The following is a 23,009-nucleotide window of genomic DNA, read 5'->3' on the forward strand; positions in this document are numbered from 1 at the left end:
AGATAGGACAGAAAAGGAGAGAGAGGGATAGAAAGAGAGAAAGAGAGAGAGAATTGTCATTGAAAGGGATAGATGGGCTGCTGCTACTCTGACTGTGTTGGCTGATTTGGACATAGCGATCTTTCAGAATCATTATGAACCCGTCTGTCTCAGACCCGTCCCGTCAACCAACCGCTACATTCACCACTGGCTCCAGCACCTAACTGACCACACATACAACACTGACCCCTATTGGCTTCAGTCTGTAACTGCAGCTCCTGTTCAGTTACAACTCACACTGGACACATGGGAGTAAGGTGAAGCTGCCCCCTAGACACTGAGCTATGACCAGTTTAGTGTTTCTGCCCCCTGATGGTGAAGGTTAGGTTTTGGAGAGGCTAAGCTGATCCTAGATCTGTGCCTACGGGTAACTTCTACCCCAAACCTGTGGATGTTGAATACTGTGTGACAGAATGAGGTAAAACGGTGTATATCTACACATTGAGGGATGTTTGTTGAATGACAAGGCATTATTGATATGTTTTGGATTCTGGTCATTTGTGTTCTGTCAAGGTTTGAGCAGGTCTGTTGTGTTAGACTGATATGTAACAAAATGGATACAGAGAAACAGCTGAAAATAAGCAGCGGTTTTAAGCTGTTTCTTTGACTTGTACTGTATGTTGTTATTCTGTATTTATAATGCAAGACTATTATATATTTACTATATTTAATCAAACATGTTGCATGTTCAACTGGGTGCAGTGTCAGCACAAAACCATATGAGTTCATAGTCTGGTAACATGTTATTTTAAGGTCTACTTCTAAACGTATGATTCATTGTTTAATATGGTTAACTATGGTTAAAAAACAAAGGTTTATAAGTACTATGTAAGCAGAACTTTGATTAAAATGTTACCTTATGTTATTTTTAAATTCTACAGTACCCAGCTGAAGGGACAATCTTGTGTTAATGTTTACCTCTGTCTTGAATATGAGATTCTGTCACCTGAGATTCTGTGTTCCTCAAACATTTAACTTTGTAAGATTTTCCTCAGTATTTTCTTTATTTAGTTAATTTGCTGAATACTGTATATTTGGTAGAATTTTAAGTGGGAAATGTGGGATGTTTACGCTAGACTCAGCGATATAACGTAGATGCAGAAAGTAAACAGCATAGTGGGTCAATTTCCACAACAACTAAGAGCGTTGAAGTGTGAGGCTCAACTTCTCCGCTGTTTAAATAAATAGTGAGGGTATTCCATACTGGTAAAACATGAGCCTATCACAATAATGAAAACAAAATGTTGCCGAGGCTGAGATGAATAGCTGACACCAAGACGCGCGCGGACAGCAGTGGACGCATAAATTCTGGCCTAATGACAATCACCAAAATGTCATTACATTTTGCGGTGTTTTGTGTAGCAGATGTCTCTTTCCATTTACCACTGTTTGGAGGCTGGAGATATGTTGAGAGTGGATGAACATGTAAAGGAGCCCTTTGAAGTGAATGTTTGACAAACATCATGGCTGGTGGTTTATGCCACAGTAGAAGGTAATACATTTTAAAAGTTAAATAACAAATCTTTAGTACTAGGCCCACAGAGATCCTAATGAATTAATAGAGATTCTATATGTAATGAATGAATAGGGATTCTATATGGAATTCTGTGATCATGTGAACATAGGAGGTCCCTATGTGGGAAGAAATGACATCTACTTTCACCCATGTGTGTGTGTGACTGTGATAGTGAATTCTTGCATCTCGCTCATCTCAATAACTGCAGTGCTGCTCGTGGCAACGTCATTTAGCTGAGTTTACCTTTAAGGTGACATTGTTGGAAGTGTACAGGCCTTGGCAGAGCACCCTAAGCTGGGACTGTAAATGGACCGTAAACCTGTTGGACTGTCATGACCACTGGAAGCATGTACTGAGGACCTGAAACGTACAACTGTCACTTCACTGCAGTACATTTACGTAAGGAAAACCTCCCGGACCCCTCCCCTACGCCTTCCTGTTCTAACTGTAAACTGGGAGGGCTCACAACTGCACTGACAAACCACCTGAGGAGGAATTGAATTTCTGTGACATTATGTTCTCTGAGAGAGGTTCTGTTCAAAGAATTAGAATGGATGACTAATCCTGAATTCTATGGTTCTGCTTTGGTCTGTCTCACACTATGTGGGAGACTAATGCATTGGGTGTTGTCTGTCTCACACTATGTGGGAGACTAATGCATTGGGTGTTGTCTGTCTCACACTATGTTGGAGACTAATGCATTGGGTGTTGTCTGTCTCACACTATGTGGGAGACTAATGCATTGGGTGTTGTCTGTCTCACACTATGTGGGAGACTAATGCATTGGGTGTTGTCTGTCTCACACTATGTGGGAGACTAATGCATTGGGTGTTGTCTGTCTCACACTATGTGGGAGACTAATGCATTGGGTGTTGTCTGTCTCACACTATGTGGGAGACTAATGCATTGGGTGTTGTCTGTCTCACACTATGTTGGAGACTAATGCATTGGGTGTTGTCTGTCTCACACTATGTTGGAGACTAATGCATTGTGTGTTGTCTGTCTCACACTATGTGGGAGACTAATGCATTGGGTGTTGTCTGTCTCACACTATGTTGGAGACTAATGCATTGGGTGTTGTCTGTCTCACACTATGTTGGAGACTAATGCATTGGGTGTTGTCTGTCTCACACTATGTGGGAGACTAATGCATTGGGTGTTGTCTGTCTCACACTATGTGGGAGACTAATGCATTGGGTGTTGTCTGTCTCACACTATGTGGGAGACTAATGCCTTGGGTGTTGTCTGTCTCACACTATGTGGGAGACTAATGCATTGGGTGGTGCATTCAAAGAGAAGTCTATGGTGTTATTCTATAACTAGCACATGATTTGCAATGTTCAAATTAGATTTTTCTATTGCCTGTCTATTTTGTTGAATCGTGTAACTCTTCTGAAAGTGATGATTTCTGAAATATGTATACTGATGTTATTGAGAGATGAAGAGTTCTAACTTCTATGCCGTAACTACCACAATATTTAGTCACACTTTACATTAAGGTAAACTGCCATGTGTGGTATTACATAATAACTAAGTCATTATTTCAAATAGAATCTATTCAGTTTCCTTTTGCAGTATTACAATTCAAAATCATTGGGTTATGCACCTTACCAGCAGTTACCATGCACAATATATCATGAATCTACATGATATAACTTAATGTAAAGTGTTGACCAATTGTCTTGACCACTAGATGATACAACAGAGCTGTATTGTTCTACCTACTACAAGGACGGCAACTCTGAAACTTTTACTTGCATCTTTGCACAGAAGTAAGTTGACACTATGGATGAACTCAAAGGCAAATATCACATACGTACATACAAAGCACTGTAAAAGCACACAAACTGCTATTGAAATGGCATTTTAAGACGTCACATACTGTATATAGAAAGCAGCACTTCACACACACTGACCTTTTGAACAGGAAACATGGATATTTCGCCTTTTAAAGCAAATTCCATGATATGATTTACAACCATATTGATCGGTTATAGTTGGTGTTATTGACATTTATTCAACTTCCGTGTCTTTCCTTATTTTCCTATGTCTCCATGGTTACCAAGTTCTATTTATAGGTGAATGGCCGGTCCCGTCTGCTCCATTTCCTGTGGGGGGGGGGGGGGGGGGGGGGGGGGTACCTTGAACCCTGACCACCAGGACTCTGACCTCTGACATCTGTGTTAGTCTTTTTTTTTATGCATCCCACACAACAACAACATAGCCAGATGGATTACTTGATGACTTCCTGGTTGGTTGCTTTATTAGATTCCAGAATAAAATTCTGATATTGCAGGTCAAGGTATGTTGGGATGTAGGTTAGTGGAATCGGGTTGTTACTAGCTGTGCTCTATTATTTGTTCCTACAGATACCACTGTATACGTTCCCATCCTTCTCTGTTGTATCACAACAACAAAAAATCACTACTGTTTATGGCAGAAAGCACTTCCATGTGAAAAAGAATGGCACTATAGAGCAAATAAAACACATTGATTGATATGAGTCAATTATGGTTTATTTTGTACTTGAGTCTCAGATTCTCTCATTGCCAAATAAAAGTCTAATTTATTTTTTGCTGAATGGAAAGGTGTAGTTGGTCACAACATAGGCCTGAATATCTGTAAAAGACTGCAGCCATTACAATACAGTTAATTACTGTGTCTTTACTGTGCAAGGTGTGCAGGCTTGTAAACTACATAGAATATGTTATCACATGTTAATTACCTAAAAACTATTTTTTTTAAATCATAATGCAACAGAAATGATCTATTTTTAGAAGAATACCTAGTCCTATACAATCAGAATAATTGATGAGCAATGACTGGTGCACCGGTTTCGTCTTTAAATGGCAGAACCCTTTGAGCAGTAGTATAGCGTTCTGTAGCTGCGGTCGCCAGCCAGACATCAACACAGGATTCTTAAGACTCGGAGACCGTAACTGTTAGTAGGAATCTGGGGCGGTCACCTCTTTTAGTAGCCCGGCTTTTCCAATAGACAGTCCTTATGCACAGGTCTAAGATCAGCTTAGTACTTTCTCCAAACCTAGCATTAACCATTAAATTAAACCCAAAACCAACCTTAGATCAAGTCTAGGGACTATTCCGTCCCTTTCCGAGTGACAGACAAGGGATGCTGTCATCAACAAAGAGCGTGCAAATCTCCCTTCCCCACCGCGAGAATACTGCATGGGCACCTGCTACTTTACTCCAATTGGGCATTCCACACGTCCGTCAGACTGATGGGACTGCCCAATATTTTGTCTGATTGGTTAGGATTTGATCTCAAGATCCCATTTGTTGTCGCTTGTAACTGTGCCAGTGAAGGGGCTGGACGGGATCGTCTCATTCAATGGGCGGGGATTCACAGCAGTTGTAGATTTTCATTCGAAGACTCTATTTATAAAGCGGGACTTACATTTAAGTTATTTTTTATTGGTGTATAGACAGGAAAGGATTGTGCTGCGCTGAAGCCGGCGCTTTGCCCTCACCCTTCTGTCGGTCTGTTTTATGATCAGTAGAATGTATGTGTGCGGCTTCGACTGAGAGAGTGGTGTAATGATAAAAGCCGCATTTGCGGTACCCTCCTCTCACCTCATATAAGTCAGGAAAAACGGAGAAACCGCCTTATTTCGATCCTCCTCGAGCCCTAGACTTATCCACGTCTCGGAGAACATTGTGAAGGTGAGATATTTAGTTACCAATAGCCAACTCTAATTCAGTCTAATATCCTGCACGGCGACGCATCATATTTCATTGGTGTTGGCTACTTGCTAACCTTGCTAGGTTAGTCTAAATGCGGGTGGCATAACGCCGAAATTACACCCAATAGGGGACCTTCCAGCGGCGTGCTGCCTGGCCCTCCGGTTAGCATGCAGGCCCACGAATGGTACAAAACGATCACATAGCAAACCGAAGATATTGTAAGCTGTTAGACAAGAGAATGCAAGCAGTTGTAAATATGTTGCTTTATTAATGAAGGGTTTATTATAAGTATATTATTATAACGCTATTATGTGTTCTTATCCGTAAGATATTCGTATTATTAACCTATTATTAGTAATATTATTAATATTATTGTTATTATTGTTAACCCACATTAGTGACTGACCACCCCAAAGCTAACTATAAGGCTAAATTCCATGCGCTCTCTATAATGTGGTCCATTGAGTCTATCACTAGGCTATATGCTATAACGAATCCTCTAATCATTATTCATACCTCATGCTCGAGGTGTGGTTGGCGTTTGGCTTCATGGCTTTTGTCGGGTGGTATGGTGTTGCAGGTAGTAGAATGGGAATCTTTCGTATAGCTCCGGTTAGCGGACGCACTAATATTTTGGACGGGGAGCTTGCTAGTGTGTCTGTCTGTCAGTGACAGTTTCAGGCGGTGGTTGAGTCACAATGTCACCGCTGCCTCAACACTCGGCTTTTTTCCTCAAATTTAAGCGTAAAGAAAATGCGTTACCATGCCCCCCCCCCCCCCCCCCCCCCCCCCACTCACACACAACCACACACACTTTCCTCCCGCACCCCCGCATTGACCTCCACACAAACCCCGCAAGTATTGTCTTTAATACTGCACTGTGGTGGTGTATTGGGGAGTGGGCTTAGTTTAGTTTTGCTATGGAAAAAATAAATGGTCTTATTAGGTTTTAGACACCTGGCTGAGTGAGCTACAGTAGCCTGGTCAGTCAGTGATGGACTGACCAAAGCTGTCTTTTATTCATTGTTATAATGATAAATACAGACAGGCATGTATAAACAGATGATAAGGAATGCCTCAGGATATCTGATGACTATTTCTGGCCATCCTTCATCTTCCTTCTCTCATCAGTAATGAAGCTGCACTCTGTCTCTCTGTTTGGAGTGACTCACCAACACTAATCTGCTGTGTGTACACAGTATGACAGACAGGAGTAGGTGCCAGTGCAGGTGTAGACCTACTCAGGCCAGAGACAGAGGGACAGACACAGACAGAAAGACATGGGAGGAATCAGAGCGGTCTGGGTGGAGGACATTCCTCAAGAGTAGACACCTTATCTGTGATGACAGACAGCAACTGTTTTGGGTCGGGTTGACACTCAGACTCACTTTATGTACTGTATGCAGAGGGGTTCGGCTTCAGTCCAAATGATGAGTAGTCATTTATTGGGGTAGACAATATCAGTGTCCTTTAGGAGCCAATAAAGATATAAACAAACAGTCTATAGATGATTGACACCCTCAGACCAATCACTAACTCAATCCATACTAGTTTTCAGAGACTTCTGAGAAATGGACTATATGGCAGACTCAGCTTCACTACTCAATGGCTACTAACACACACAGCACTTCCCTTACAATCACACCCATCATGGAGGATTTGATTGTTAAAGCCAGGGATTGGAGGTACATGTTGATATAGAGCTGTCTTTGTCCCACAGTGTTTGACTACTAGAAGTGGTTGCCTCGTGACTCCAGCAGAGTGCACTGGACTGTAAAGGTCCTCTGTGTCTCTGTGTGACCTAATCTTAGTACTGTTGCTATGATAATACAGTAATATCAGCCAACTGTGGAGTAGACCTCCCCTCCTCACTCCCTCTCTCTCTCTCTGTCTCTCACTCTCCCTCTCTCTCTCTCTCTCACTCTCCCTCTCTCTGCCTCTCTCTCTCCCCCTTTCTCTCTCTCTCTCTCTCTCTCTCTCTCTCTCTCTCCCCCTCTCCCTTTCTCTCTCTAAGCTCTGACTGTCATGTCACTTTACTGAGTCAGTTGATGTATCCCTCTACTCCCTTCCCCCTCCATCCATCTCTCTCTCTTCCACCCTGACTGTCTCCTTGATTTGCTCTGTCTTTCAATTATGCCATCTCTGACTATCGGGACTGTATCTGGGCTGTGTGGTCCTACTGCTCTCATTTTCTGTGTGTGTGCATTATGTGTGTGTGTGTGTGTGTGTGTGTGTGTGTGTGTGTGTGTGTGTGTGTGTGTGTGTGTGTGTGTGTGTGTGTGTGTGTGTGTGTGTGTGTGTGTGTGTGTGTGTGTGTGTGTGTGTGTGTACTTACTAGTCTACTCTGCTCGCTTGAGAGGGATCACATCACTGTCACTGTCTGATAGTTAAGCAGTCCTCCTCCACTCATTCACACTCACATGCCATGATCAGTGAAATACACTGCTCTGATTTTCATCTACTATGCAGTCCACTCACTCACACTCACGTGACTGAGTGAGAAAATGTCTAACACTGTCTTTCTTGTCTCTTGTTTCTCTCTCTCTCTCTCTCTCTCTCTCTCTCTCTCTCTCTCTCTCTCTCTCTCTCTCTCTCTCTCTCTCTCTCTCTCTCTCTATCTCTCTTTCTCTCTCTCTCATTGCCAGCAGCACCATGTCCAGGCCGTCAGGGGGCGGTGTTGCCAATGATGTCACCCGCTTCCTGTCCACGGGGGCGGTGCCAGGCTCGCCCACTTCCTCTACCCCCACTGGCCACGTATTCTCTGCCTCAAGCCAGGCTGATTGGGCGGCAAAGAGGCTCGTCTGGGTTCCATCCGAGAAGCACGGCTTTGAGGTGATTGGGCTGAGCGGGGCCAATGGGCGTGGTCAGGGTGGAGGGCAGCCGGTGGTGAGGTTAGGGGGAGGGGTGCGTTTTTCAACTAATCAACTAATCATGGTCGTCAGTATAGGGCATTGTTAGTTGAAGCAGGTGTTTTAGAGTTGGGCTGGAACAAAAACCTGTGTGCACTGCTGCGCTCCAAGGAGTTGCCCACCTCTTGCCCTACCATGGGGCACAGCACAGGCCTCCCTGGGTCCATCAGTCCTGTGCAGTTGAGCACGACATTGACAACTACATAGCAGATAAGCACACCATGCATTCAATTGAGATGATTCCATACCATGTCATAATCATTTTCATGATCTATTTGCTGCATTTCTATCTGCAGCACTCTGAGCAGTCCTCATACAGGTGAATAATTAGCTCCAGGCGTGTGCCTGTTTGACAGGTGTGGAAAAGAGAACCGTGTGTTTCTCAAGACAATGGAATGGTAACGCATTGATCTAGCATTCTCTAAGATGCTATTTCACAGTGTTGGTATAACTTCCTTGTCTTACGATGCTTCTCTATACCCCTTCCAACTCTATTCTAGTCTCCTTCTATTGCCAGTGTACTAGGGCTCCTAGTTCTCCTCTATTACATTGCTTTAGTCACTGGGCTCTATCTCTCTGTTGGAGCCACACTGCGCGCTGATTTACATCACTCAGCTCTACATGTTGCATTCTAAACCTCGTCTTTCTATGAGAAGTGGCATCACTTGTAGAACACTTCCACCTCTATCCTTTACCTTGATCACTATCTTCTTCTCTGTTCTGCTGTGTCCCAGTGCCCACTGTGTTCCAAGGCTCTTTGTGTTTGACAATGTGACAGGGTTCCAAGGGCACTCTTCTCTATAGTATGTCTATACAAGGTATCTCTCTCTGTTTCTCTGCTGTTCTGATATGGAGCTCTATGATTAGAACAATACACTCCTTCAGCCTCCTAATGTTAAAGAGGCCGCAGTAACACACACACACACACACACAGTCACACACATAGTCACACACACAGTCGTCATTCTACATTCATATTTTAAGTGTGTGGTTAGTCGTATTCTGAGAATGCGGGTGTGTGTGCCAGGCAGAAGTAAATGGTGAACCAAGCAGAACAGAGCAGAACACAGCAGAACAGAGCAGAATAGAACAGAGCAGAACAGAGCAGAACAGAGCAGAGCAGAACAGAACACAGCAGAACACAGCAGAACAGAGCAGAATAGAACAGAGCAGAGCAGAACAGAGCAGAGCAGAGCAGAACACAGCAGAACACAGCAGAACACAGCAGAACACAGCAGAACAGAGCAGAACAGAACAGAGGAGAACAGAGCAGAATAGAACAGAGCAGAATAGAACAGAGCAGAACAGAACAGAGCAGAACAGAACAGAGCAGAACAGAGCAGAACAGAGCAGAGCAGAAGAGAGGAGAACAGAGCCGAATAGAACAGAGCGGAACAGAACAGAGCGGAACAGAACAGAGCCGAATAGAACAGAGCCGAATAGAACAGAGCGGAACAGAGCAGAGCAGAACACAGCAGAACAGAGCAGAACAGAACAGAGCAGAACAGAGCAGAACAGAGCAGAACAGAGCAGAACAGAGCAGAGCAGGGTAGAATCTTGTGACCTGACCAGCTCAGAGTTCACCACTTCCTGTCATTATCATTACACATTATCATGTGTTATCATGTGTTATTATCATATGGTATTACTATGTGTTATTGCCATGCGTTATTATCATGTGTTATTATCATGTGTTATTACTATGTGTTATTACCATGCGTTATTATCATGTGTTATTATCATGTGTTATTATCATATGTTATTACTATGTGTTATTACCATGCGTTATTATCATGTGTTATTATCATGTGTTATTACCATGTGTTATTACCATGTGTTATTACCATGTGTTATTATCATGTGTTATTGCCATGCGTTATTGCCATGCGTTATTATCATGTGTTATTATTATGTGTTATTACTATGTGTTATTACCATGCGTTATTATCATATGTTATTACTATGTGTTATTGCCATGCGTTATTATCATGTTATTATCATGTGTTATTGCCATGCGTTATTACCATGCGTTATTACCATGTGTTATTATCATGTGTTATTATCATGTGTTATTATCATGCGTTTCTACCATGTGTTATTGCCATGCGTTATTATCATGTGTTATTATCATGTGTTATTACTATGTGTTATTACCATGTGTTATTATCATGTGTTATTGCCATGCGTTATTACCATGTGTTATTACCATGCGTTATTATCATGTGTTATTATCATGTGTTATTATCATGTGTTATTATCATGTGTTATTATCATGCGTTATTATCATGTGTTATTATCATGCGTTATTATCATGCGTTATTATCATGTGTTATTATCATGCGTTATTACCATGTGTTATTATCATGTGTTTCTACCATGTGTTATTATCATGTGTTATTATCATGTGTTATTATCATGCGTTATTATCATGTGTTATTATCACGTGTTATTATCATGTGTTATTATCATGCGTTTCTACCATGTGTTATTATCATGTGTTATTATCATGTGTTATTATCATGTGTTATTGCCATGCGTTATTACCATGCGTTATTATCATGCGTTATTATCATGTGTTATTATCATGTGTTATTATCATGTGTTATTACCATTTGTTTCTATCATGTGTTTCTACCATGTGTTATTATCATGTGTTATTATCATGTGTTATTATCATGTGTTATTGCCATGCGTTATTACCATGCGTTATTATCATGTGTTATTATCATGTGTTATTATCATGCATTATTACCATGTGTTATTATCATGTGTTTGTACCATGTGTTATTATCATGTGTTATTACCATGTGTTATTATCATGTGTTATTATCATGTGTTATTATCATGTGTTATTATCATGTGTTATTACCATGTGTTATTATCATGTGTTATTATCATGTGTTATTATCATGTGTTATTATCATGTGTTATTATCATGTGTTATTACCATGTGTTATTATCATGCGTTATTACCATGTGTTATTATCATGTGTTATTATCATGTGTTATTACCATGTGTTATTATCATGTGTTATTATCATGTGTTATTATCATGCGTTATTATCATGCGTTATTATCATGTGTTATTATCATGCGTTATTATCATGTGTTATTATCATGTGTTATTATCATGCGTTATTATCATGCGTTATTATCATGCGTTATTATCATGTGTTATTATCATGCGTTATTATCATGCATTATTATCATGCGTTATTATCATGCGTTATTATCATGTGTTATTATCATGCGTTATTCTTATGCGTTTGTACCACGTATTATTACCATGTGTTATTATTATGCGTTATTATCATGCGTTATTATCATGCGTTATTATCATGTGTTATTATCATGCGTTATTATCATGTGTTATTATCATGTGTTATTATCATGTGTTATTATCATGCGTTATTATCATGCGTTATTATCATGCGTTATTATCATGCGTTATTCTTATGCGTTTGTACCACGTATTATTACCATGTGTTATTATTATGCGTTATTATCATGTGTTATTATCACGTATTATTATCATGCGTTATTATCATGTGTTATTATCATGCGTTATTATCATGTGTTATTATCATGCGTTATTACCATGTGTTATTATTATGCGTTTGTACCATGTGTTATTACCATGTGTTATTATTATGCGTTTGTACCATGTGTTATTACCATGTGTTATTATTATGCGTTTGTAACATGTGTTATTATGATGTGTTATTATTATGCGTTTGTACCATATGTTATTGTTATGCGTTTGTACCATGTGTTATGGCTTGTCATGTCTTGTGCTGTTAGTGGATGTTTCCTGGATCAGTATCTAACTAACTTCTCTGTCCCTTCCCCTACGCTCTCTCTCTCTCGTCCCTGCCTCCCTCTCTCCCCCCGCCTCTATCTCTTCCCCTATCCTCTCTCTCTCTCTCTCTTCCCCACCTCTCTCTCTCTCTCTTCCCTGCCTCCCTCTCTCCCCCCGCCTCTATCTCTCCCCTACCATCTCTCTATCTCCTCCCCCTTCTCCCCGCTCTCTCTCTCTCTCACTCCCCCCACCCCAACCCTCCAGTCTGCCAGTATCCGTGAGGAGCGTGGGGATGAGGTGGAGGTGGAGCTAACAGACAGCCAGAGGAAGCTGACCCTGTCCAGAGAGGAGGTCCAGAGGATGAATCCTCCCAGGTTCAGTAAGGTGGAGGACATGGCTGACCTCACCTGTCTCAACGAAGCCTCCGTCCTACACAACCTCAGAGAGAGATACTACTCTGGCTTGATATACGTCAGTGTACATTACACACACACGCACACACACACACACACACACACACACACACACACACACACACACACACACACACACACACACACACACACACACACAGGAAGGACACAATAATACATAAACTCAAACTTGCACAGCATACAAGGGAGAAGTGAAAGTCAAAACTGATGTGTGTATGTACAGTATATACAGTTGAAGTCGGAGGTTTACATCCACTTAGGTTGGAGTCATTAAAACTCGTTTGTCAACCACTCCACACATTTCTTGTTAACACACTATAGTTTTGGTAAGTCGGTTAGGACATCTACTTTGTGCATGACACAAGTTATTTTTTCAACAATTGTTTACAGACAGATTATTTCACTTATAATTCACTGTATCACAATTCCAGTGCGTCAGAAGTTTACATACACTAAGTTGACTGTGCCTTTAAACAGCTTGGAAAATTCCAGAAAATGATGTCATGGCTTTAGAAGCTTCTGATAGGCTAATTGACATCATTTGAGTTAATTGGAGGTGTACCTGTGGATGTATTTCAAGGCCTACCTTCAAACTCAGTGCCTCTTTGCTTGACATCATGGGAAAGTCAAAAGAAATCAGCCAAGATCTTAGAAAAAAATCCTACTCATACTGTAGGTTAATGTATCCTATTCATCAGTGGTGGGCCGTCAGGGCCAGCAAGGCCTTCTCTGCTGGCCTAAACATTATCAGAATATATATTTTTTTTAAATATATTTTCCCATAAATATCTATTAAATTATTCCCCAGAGTAAGAGTTATACTCTTCATTTCATAGCTTTCCTCTTGGTTGCACTGCTTCCAGCCCCAGGTTGAGATTTGGAGGGCTGGTCTTTATGTTAGATCTTTTATCCAATCATATTCAGCCATCATGTGTTGCCAGGGGTCTAAAATCTGCCCTCAGGCCTTCAGAATCAACAGTGCGGGCGCTTGTAGCTTATAGTGAATGGAAATGAAAATTTAGTGTCAACCAATCAGCTTTAGAGTTGGCTATTGTACGCCTGCTGGCTGGCTCCAGTGTTACACAGGAGCCAGCTAGCAGGCGTAGTGCGTGCACGTCTTTTGATTGGATTACCAATATTGAGAGACAGGTCCTATGGGCAGGTCTATGCAGATCTAGGAAACTGAATTTGATAAACAAATTAATTCGCGTACTACTAAGCTGTTTTTTCAACCCACAATGGCGGAAGGAGGAGAAGATATCGATTTGGTCGAGGATATAATTATAACGCCATTCTCAAGACGAACTTTTCAAGAAAAGTTAGACATTGTAAGGAGAGGTCGCCCGACGCCGACCAACAGCGCTATCAATGGCTCACAGGCTCCGAGAAGCACTGCAAACTGTACTGCTGGGAATGCCTATTATTTGCAAGTGATCGATTTGGTGTTTGGAGCCACACTGGCTTTGCAAACTTGAGTTGTCTAACCAAGGCAGCAATGAGACACCAAAGTACGGCTGGGCACTTACAAGCAATGGTGCTTTTGAAAACTTTTGGGGACACCGGAGTGGATCTACAGCTCAACGAACAAACGCGCAGGGCAACGGAGCTGCACAATGAAAAGGTGAAGGGAAATATTGAAAAGACTCATTGATTGTGTCATGTTTTTGGGTAAACACTGTTTACCCAAAAATGTCAATTTGTCAATTTCAAGGTGACGCAACGCCTGGTTATACTGCGTTTCTGTCTAAATGTACAGTGTCTAGAGCCATGGCATCATAATGATGGTAATAAGAGGTGGATTAATTCGGGTGGGACTGTGTAGTACCTCACTAAAGGCCCAGGCCCACGGCACGCCACTGCTACTCATACTGTAGGTTAATGTGTCCTACTCATACTGTAGGTTAATGTGTCCTACTCATACTGTAGGTTAATATGTCCTACTCATACTGTAGGTTAATGTGTTCTACTCATACTGTAGGTTAATGTATCCTACTCATACTGTAGGTTAATGTGTCCTACTCATACTGTAGGTTAATGTGTCCTACTCATACTGTAGGTTAATATGTCCTACTCATACTGTAGGTTAATGTATCCTACTCATACTGTAGGTTAATATGTCCTACTCATACTGTAGGTTAATGTGTCCTACTCATACTGTAGGTTAATGTGTCCTACTCATACTGTAGGTTAATGTGTTCTACTCATACTGTAGGTTAATGTGTCCTACTCATACTGTAGGTTAATGTGTCCTACTCATACTGTAGGTTAATATGTCCTACTCATACTGTAGGTTAATGTATCCTACTCATACTGTAGGTTAATGTGTCCTACTCATACTGTAGGTTAATGTGTCCTACTCATACTGTAGGTTAATATGTCCTACTCATACTGTAGGTTAATGTATCCTACTCATACTGTAGGTTAATGTGTCCTACTCATACTGTAGGTTAATGTGTCCTACTCATACTGTAGGTTAATGTGTCCTACTCATACTGTAGGTTAATGTGTCCTACTCATACTGTAGGTTAATGTGTCCTACTCATACTGTAGGTTAATGTGTCCTACTCATACTGTAGGTTAATGTGTCCTACTCATACTGTAGGTTAATGTGTCCTACTCATACTGTAGGTTAATGTGTCCTACTCATACTGTAGGTTAATGTGTCCTACTCATACTGTAGGTTAATGTGTCCTACTCATGCTGTAGATTAATGTGTCCTACTCATGCTGTAGATTAATGTGTCCTACTCATACTGTAGGTTAATGTGTCCTACTCATACTGTAGGTTAATGTGTCCTACTCATACTGTAGGTTAATGTGTCCTACTCATACTGTAGGTTAATGTGCCCTACTCATACTGTAGGTTAATGTGCCCTCACTCATACTGTAGGTTAATGTGTCCTACTCATACTGTAGGTTAATGTGTCCTACTCATACTGTAGGTTAATGTGTCCTACTCATACTGTAGGTTAATGTGCCCTCACTCATACTGTAGGTTAATGTGCCCTACTCATACTGTAGGTTAATGTGCCCTCACTCATACTGTAGGTTAATGTGCCCTCACTCATACTGTAGGTTAATGTGTCCTACTCATACTGTAGGTTAATGTGCCCTCACTCATACTGTAGGTTAATGTGCCCTACTCATACTGTAGGTTAATATGTCCAACTCATACTGTAGGTTAATGTGCCCTCACTCATACTGTAGGTTAATGTGTCCTACTCATACTGTAGGTTAATGTGTCCTACTCATACTGTAGGTTAATGTGTCTTACTCATACTGTAGGTTAATGTGTCCTACTCATACTGTAGGTTAATGTGTCCTACTCATACTGTAGGTTAATGTGTCCTACTCATACTGTAGGTTAATGTATCCTACTCATACTGTAGGTTAATGTGTCCTACTCATACTGTAGGTTAATGTGTCCTAATCATACTGTAGGTTAATGCGTCCTACTCATACTGTAGATTAATGTATCCTACTCATACTGTAGGTTAATGTGTCCTACTCATACTGTAGGTTAATGTGTCCTACTCATACTGTAGGTTAATGTGTCCTACTCATACTGTATGTTAATGTGTCCTACTCATACTGTAGGTTAATGTGTCATACTCATACTGTAGGTTAATGTGTCCTACTCATACTGTAGGTTAATATGTCCTACTCATACTGTAGGTTAATGTGTCCTACTCATACTGTAGGTTAATGTGTTCCACTCATACTGTAGGTTAATGTGTTCTACTCATACTGTAGGTTAATGTGTCCTACTCATACTGTAGGTTAATGTGTTCTACTCATACTGTAGGTTAATGTGTCCTACTCATACTGTAGGTTAATGGGGGAAGAATGTTGGGCGGGATTGACCCTCCCTCTCCTAATGTAGCTGTTATATAACTCAGATTAGGTGTGTGTGTGTGATATGACATTACCTGCCTTAATGGCTGGGGCTAGGCATTGGGAGGGCATGGGTCGTTGAGATTATGCATGGTATTTTAGTTATCATTGAACTTTGTGTATATCTATCCTGGGTGTGTGTGTGTGTTTGCAGACATACTCGGGCCTATTCTGTGTGGTGATCAACCCCTATAAGAACCTGCCCATCTACACAGAGTCTATAGTGGAGATGTACCGAGGGAAGAAACGCCATGAGATGCCCCCTCACATCTACGCTATATCAGAGGCTGCCTACCGCAGCATGCTACAAGGTAACCCTAACCCCTGACCTCTAACCTCTGACCCCCTCACATCTACGCTATATCAGAGGCTGCCTACCGCAGCATGCTACAAGGTAACCCTAACCCCTGACCTCTAACCCCTGACCCCCTCACATCTACGCCATGTCAAAGAAATGTGTTATGATTTTCATATGTGCATTTTCGTGGAATAGTTTCATTTCAATAATAATGTTTTCATTTCTCAAAATCATTGTCACGTGGTTAATCATAAAAATATGAATTAAAATGAATAAACTCTAAAAGTAAAAATTATACTAATGCGAGAGCACCAGCCTTATGGACACATTGAGAGGCTACACCGTGATCATTGGGGGCTAAATAGCCTAAATGAACGCATGGAACTCAGAGATGGCCATGCATCCCAGAGATGGCCAATGCAGCCCAGAGATGGCCAATGCAGCCCAGAGATGGCCAATGCAGCCCAGAGATGGCCATGTAGCCCAGAGATGGCCAATGCAGCCCAGAGATGGCCATGCAGCCCAGAGATGGCCAATACAGCCCAGAGATGGCCATGCAGCCCAGAGATGGCCAATGCAGCCCAGAGATGGCCATGCAGCCCAGAGATGGCTAATGCAGCCCAGAGATGGCCAATGCAGCCCAGAGATGGCCATGCAGCCCAGAGATGGCCAATGCAGCCCAGAGATGGCCAATGCAGCCCAGAGATGGCCAATGCAGCCCAGAGATGGCCATGCAGCCCAGAGATGGCCATGCAGCCCAGAGATGGCCAATGCAGCCCAGAGATGGCCAATGCAGCCCAGAGATGGCCAATGCAGCCCAGAGATGGCCAATGCAGTCCAGAGATGGCCAATGCAGTCCAGAGATGGCCAATGCAGTCCAGAGATGGCCAATGCAGTCCAGAGATGGCCAATGCAGCCCAGAGATGGCCAATGCAGCCGTTGGCCCATAACTTCCATTGTCAACTAAGTAAAAATACATAAAGCCGACAAATAAAAACTGTCGAAAATATACGGATGGCAATTCTGGTTCTTTCAATCACATTCATCAACGGTTCAAGTCAGAAGTTTACATACACTTAGGGTGGAGTCATTAAAACTAGTTTTTCAACCACTCCACAAATTTCTTGTTAACAAACTATAGTTTTGGCATGTCGGTTAGGACATCTACTTTGTGCATGACACAAGTAATTTATCCAACAATTGTTTACAGACAGATTATTTCACTTATAATTCACTGTATCACAATTCCAGTGGGTCAGAAGTTTACATACACTAAGTTGACTGTGCTTTTAAACAGCTTGGAAAATTCCAGAAAATGATGTCATGGCTTTAGAAGCTTCTGATAGGCTAATTGACATCATTTGAGTCAATTGGAGGTGTACCTGTGGATGTATTTCAAGGCCTACCTTGAAACTCAGTGACTCTTTGCTTGACAGCATGGGAAAATCTAAAGAAATCAGCCAAGACCTCAGAAAATAAATTGTAGAACTCCACAAGTCTGGTTCATCCTTGGGAGCAAATTCCAAACACCTGAAGGTACCACGTTCATCTGTACAAACAATAGTATGCAAGTATAAACACCATGGGACCACGCAGCCGTCATACCACTCAGGAAGGTGCGAAAAGTGCAAATCAATCCCAGAACAGCAGCAAAGGACCTTGAGAAGATGCTGAAGGAAACAGGTACAAAAGTATCTATATCCACAGTAAAACGAGTCCTATATTGACATAACCCGAAAGGCCCGTTCAGCAAGGAAGAAGCCACTGCTCCAAACCGCCATAAAAAAGCCAGACTACGGTTTGCAACTGCACATGGGGACAAAGATGGTACTTTTTGGAGAAATGTCCTCTGGTCTGAAGAAACAAAAATAGAACTGTTTGGCCATAATGACCATTGTTATGCTTGGAGGAAAAATGGTGAGGCTTGCAAGCCGAAGAACACCATCCCAACCGGGAAACACGGGGTGACAGCATCATGTTGTGGGGGTGCTTTGCTGCAGGAGGAACTGGTGCACTTCACAAAATAGATGGCATCATGAGGAAGGGAAATTATGTGGATATATTGAAGCAACATCTCAAGACATCAGTCAGGAAGTTAAAGCTTGGTCACAAATGGGTCTTCCAAATGGACAATGACCCCAAGCATACTTCCGAAGTTGTCGAAAAATGGCTTTAGGACAACAAAGTCAAGGTATTGGAGTGGCCATCACAAAGCCCTGACCTCAATCCCATAGAAAATTTGTGGGCAGAACTGAAAACGCGTGTGTGAGCAAGGAGGCCTACAAACCTGACTCCGTTACACCAGCTCTGTCAAGAGGAATGGGCCAAAATTCACCCAACTTATTGTGGGAAGCTTGTGGAAGGCTACCCGAAACGTTTGACCCAAGTTAAACAATTTAAAGGCAATGCTACCAAAAACGAATTGAGTGTATGTCAACTTCTGACCCACTGGGAATGTGATGAAAGAAATAAAAGCTGAAATAAATTATTTTCTCTACTATTATTCTGACATTTCACATTCTTGAAATGAAATGGTGATCCTAACTGAAAGGGACTTTTTACTCGGATTAAATGTCAGGAATTGTGAAAAACTGAGTTGAAATGTATTTGGCTAAGGTGTATTTAAACTTCCGACTTCAACTGTAGGCCTTTTCCCACGCACGCTGTCTGTGAAAGACTTCCTCATATGCCATTTCTCTCCTGTTCTATTGGTGTTCATATCAACTTTCCTTCGTTGTCCTGAAGCCAAATGCACAATCCTAGTCATATTAGCAACCCATCCTAGTTGTTGCATCTTTTGATTCACCCTCTTTCTAAGTTTCTAACAGAGATTTTTTTTATTTCCCTTTTTCTCCCCAATTTCTTGATATCCAATTGCGATCCAATTACGATCTTGTCTCATCGCTCAACTCCCTCCCGCTTAACCCAGAAGCCAGCTGCACCAACGTGTCGGAGGAAACACTGTTAAACTTACTACCGAGGTCAGCCTGCAGGCCCCCGGCCCGCCACAAGGAGTCGCTAGAGCACGATGAGCCAAGTAAAACCCCCCCGGCCAAAACCTCCCCTAACCCGGACGACGCTGGGCCAATTGTGTACCGCCCTATGGGACTCCCTGTCACAGCCGGTTGTGACACAGCCCGGGATCGAACCCGGGTCTGTAGTGACACCTCAAGCACTGCGATGCAGTGCCTTAGACCGCTGCGCCACTCGGGAGGCCTGAAAATGTATTTTTAGTGGTTAATTCATTACAGGAGTTGCATGTTTTGTTCAGATGAATTACCATAATCTAAATGTGATTTCTGTCATTCTGAAAACCGTGAGTGGACGCCCTAAGGGGTTACACAACCAATGCATATGTGTGATAAATTTCTCAAATGGCCGGTAAATTAAAATCTTCCCGGGCCACATTGTTTGGTGCCACATTTTCCTAACGGACACCCTGCTGACAGTGTACATACCATATACAGTGCATTCAGAATTCAGACCCCTTGACTTTTTCCACATTTTGTTACACTACAGCCTTATTCTAAAATGTATCAAATCATTTTTTCCCCTCATCAATCTATACCCAATATCCCATAATGACAAAGCAAAAACAGGTTGTTAGAAATTGGTGGTTTCAAACTTCTTCCATTTAAGAATGATGGCCACTGTGTTCTTGGGGACCTTCAATGCTGCATCCATGTTTTGGTACCCTTCCCCAGATCTGTGCCTCAACACAATCCTGTCTTGGACCTCTACGGACAATTGCTTTGACCCCATGGCTTGGTTTATGCTCTGACATGCACTGTCAACTGTGGGACCTTACATAGACAGGTGTGTGCCTTTCCAAATCATGTCCAATCAAGTTGTAGAAACATCTCAAGGATGATCAATGGAAACAGGATGAACCTGAGCTCAATTTCAAGTCTCATAACACAAGGTCTTAATACTTATGTATTCACTTTGTCATTATGGGGTATTGTGTGTAAATTGATGATTTAAAAAGAATGAGGCTGTAACGTAACAAAATGTGGAAAAAGGGAAGGGGTCTGAATACTTTCTGAATGCACTGTACATCCATGTTTTTTGTGGAAACATTGGCAATGAGAATATCTTGGTGCTGCAAATGGCAGTAGTAATTACAGTTCATTCTAGGACTTTTCCCACGCCACATGTATTATGATAGGAGCCTGACAAACAGACACTGATTGCTCCACTCCTCCATTAAAACTGGTTAGAGACAGATTGAGACTGTCTCTCTCTCTCTCTCTCTCTCTCTCTCTCTCTCTCTCTCTCTCTCTCTCTCTCTCTCTCTCTCTCTCTCTCTCTCTCTCTCTCTCTCTTATTCTTTCTTTCTTTCAATGTGACAGGTGTGTGTCCGTGATCTGTGATCCTATTGATAATTGAACCAGTATGACCGGTATGTGTGCGTGTCTGTGCATGTCTGTGCACGTGCGTGCGTGCGTGTGTGTGCCTGTGGTTCTGAGGAAACCTTTAAAACAAACACACCAAAAATGTAACAGACAAGGTCAGGCCATTGTGTTGGTGTCTGCAGTGTGGGCTGGAGCAGAGGTCTGAGGTCTGTCTGGAGAGACCACTTCTGTGGCTTTGACCTCCTTCCTCCTCACTACACAACAATGCTGCTCAGTGAGAGCTGTTGAAATCACATACACACTCAGGTTCTCTGAGATAGATTGACAAGTGTATCGATCCCCAAGTTACAGTGATTACTGGTGTAAGAAGTGAAGGTAGTACTGTTCATTGGGTAATATGAAAGACTGACATATTCTGCTTTTATTATTATTCTCTCACAGACAGAGAAGATCAATCTATCCTCTGCACGTGAGTAACCTGGGGTTATATATCTGCCTGTCTGCCTGTCTGTCTGCCTGTCTTGTCTGTCTGTCTTGCCTGTCTACCTGTCTGTCTGCCTGTCTTGTCTGCCTGTCTTGTCTGCCTGTCTTGTCTGCCTGTCTTGTCTGTCTGTCTGTCTTACAAGCTGACCAGTCGAACTCTGCTGCCAGTTGTGGCTGTCTGTCCATTGACAGGAACTAACATCTAATGCTAATTTCCCTGATATCCTTCTAGTGTTTGTAGGCTCTTACGTGGGCCCACCAAGTGACAGTATCTATCAGGGTTAAGTTCACATCAGGTAAACTGATCCCAATTAATTCTTTTTTTTAAAACTTTTGTCTGGATCAGGGTTTTGGACCAAATTATTAGTCCAATTGTTTCGTTCTGAACAGAAACACTATTCTTTTTGTTTCATTCCACTGTTACGTCCAGAAAAGAAAGATATTACCAGTTTAGCTCAGTAGATGACTTGTCAATCCAGTTGCGGATAGAGTATGAAACGAGTTGTTTACATGCTGATGGACAGACAAGTGTGAGCCTATGGCGACTGAAATTTTGCAGGTGGCGAAGAGCGAGAGAAGGTTGAGGAGGAGACTTGAAGCGCTGGGTCATCCTTGTTATGACATGAGTTATCTGAATTAGGCCACAGAATTATACCTATGAAGAGGTCTTCTATGGAGGAACTTTGAATTGTCCTTTTAGCTAACAAGCTGGTGTGTGCAGAGCACCAGCAAAATTAAAACACTTTCCTTTTTGTAGTGTTAACAATATCCAATGTGAAAACGTATAACAGGCCTATAGTTAATTCTTACTAGTTAATTGTACAAGTTTATTATTCTCCGCTAATTAAATCTCTCTCCTATCTCTGAATCATGCTTGTAACGGGGTACAGTTCCTATGGTAACGTCATACAGTATCATGTACGCGTACTATCTGGTAGTCAGTACAGTATCCTATGGTAACGTCAGTATAGTATGTGCACCATATAGCTGGTAAAGTCGTACGTAGCCTAGGGGTAACGTCATACAGTGTCTATGTATCGTTCACAACAGTACCTTGCGTTGGCGTGGTGGAAGGGCTACAGTAGGCCTCGCTTTGGAGGGGAGAGGGCTACAGTACCATGCTTTGGAGGGGGGAGGGACTACAGTACCTATGCTTTAGGGAGGGTAGGTCTACAGTAGCCTATGCTTTGTAAGGGGGGAGGGTGCTACAGCTTGACTATACTTTGAGGGGGAGGGCTGACAGTAGTCCTATCTTTGTAGTAGGAGGAGCTACAGTAGCCTATGCTTTGGAGGGGGGAGGGGCTACAGTAGCCCTATGCTTTTGTAAGGGGGTGAGAGGGCTACATAGCCTATACTTGGAGGGGGGGAGGCTAGACAGTATGCCTATGCTTTGTAGGGTAGGGGCTAAGTACCATGCTTGGGAAGTGGGGAGGGCTACAGTAGCCTAAAACACCACACTGGTAAAATTTTCAGCCTTTTGCCAAAGTAGACACTGAAGAAGTTCTGAGTGACTAGAGGTAGGACTTTGCATTGTGGGACTATAAAAAAAATGCCGGAAACTAAAATAACGTTATAACCGTT

The 23,009-nt window shown here is 42.1% G+C and overlaps 1 protein-coding gene across 1 annotated transcript; it reads left to right on the forward strand.

The window, feature by feature from the left end:
• The first annotated feature begins 7,909 nt into the window (after positions 1 to 7,909).
• On the forward strand, positions 7,910 to 21,418 carry LOC120030983 (myosin-10-like). The gene is made up of 4 exons (XM_038976488.1): positions 7,910 to 8,089; positions 12,230 to 12,436; positions 16,447 to 16,603; positions 21,387 to 21,418. Exons 1-4 carry the CDS (start codon positions 7,910 to 7,912, stop codon positions 21,416 to 21,418), a joined length of 576 nt encoding a protein of 191 aa, XP_038832416.1.
• Positions 21,419 to 23,009: the final 1,591 nt, after the last annotated feature.

Source organism: Salvelinus namaycush, chromosome 37 (assembly GCF_016432855.1).
Source record: "Salvelinus namaycush isolate Seneca chromosome 37, SaNama_1.0, whole genome shotgun sequence".
NCBI lineage: Eukaryota > Metazoa > Chordata > Actinopteri > Salmoniformes > Salmonidae > Salvelinus > Salvelinus namaycush.

What these genes read in the sequence shown, in the direction of transcription:
- LOC120030983 (XM_038976488.1), top strand. Translation starts at nt 7,910, where the DNA reads ATGTCCAGGCCGTCAGGGGGCGGTGTTGCCAATGATGTCACCCGCTTC. An exon ending in CCGAGAAGCACGGCTTTGAG is followed by an intron (nt 8,090 to 12,229) that starts GTGATTGGGCTG and finishes CCAACCCTCCAG; the next exon opens with TCTGCCAGTATCCGTGAGGA. An exon ending in ACTACTCTGGCTTGATATAC is followed by an intron (nt 12,437 to 16,446) that starts GTCAGTGTACAT and finishes GTGTGTTTGCAG; the next exon opens with ACATACTCGGGCCTATTCTG.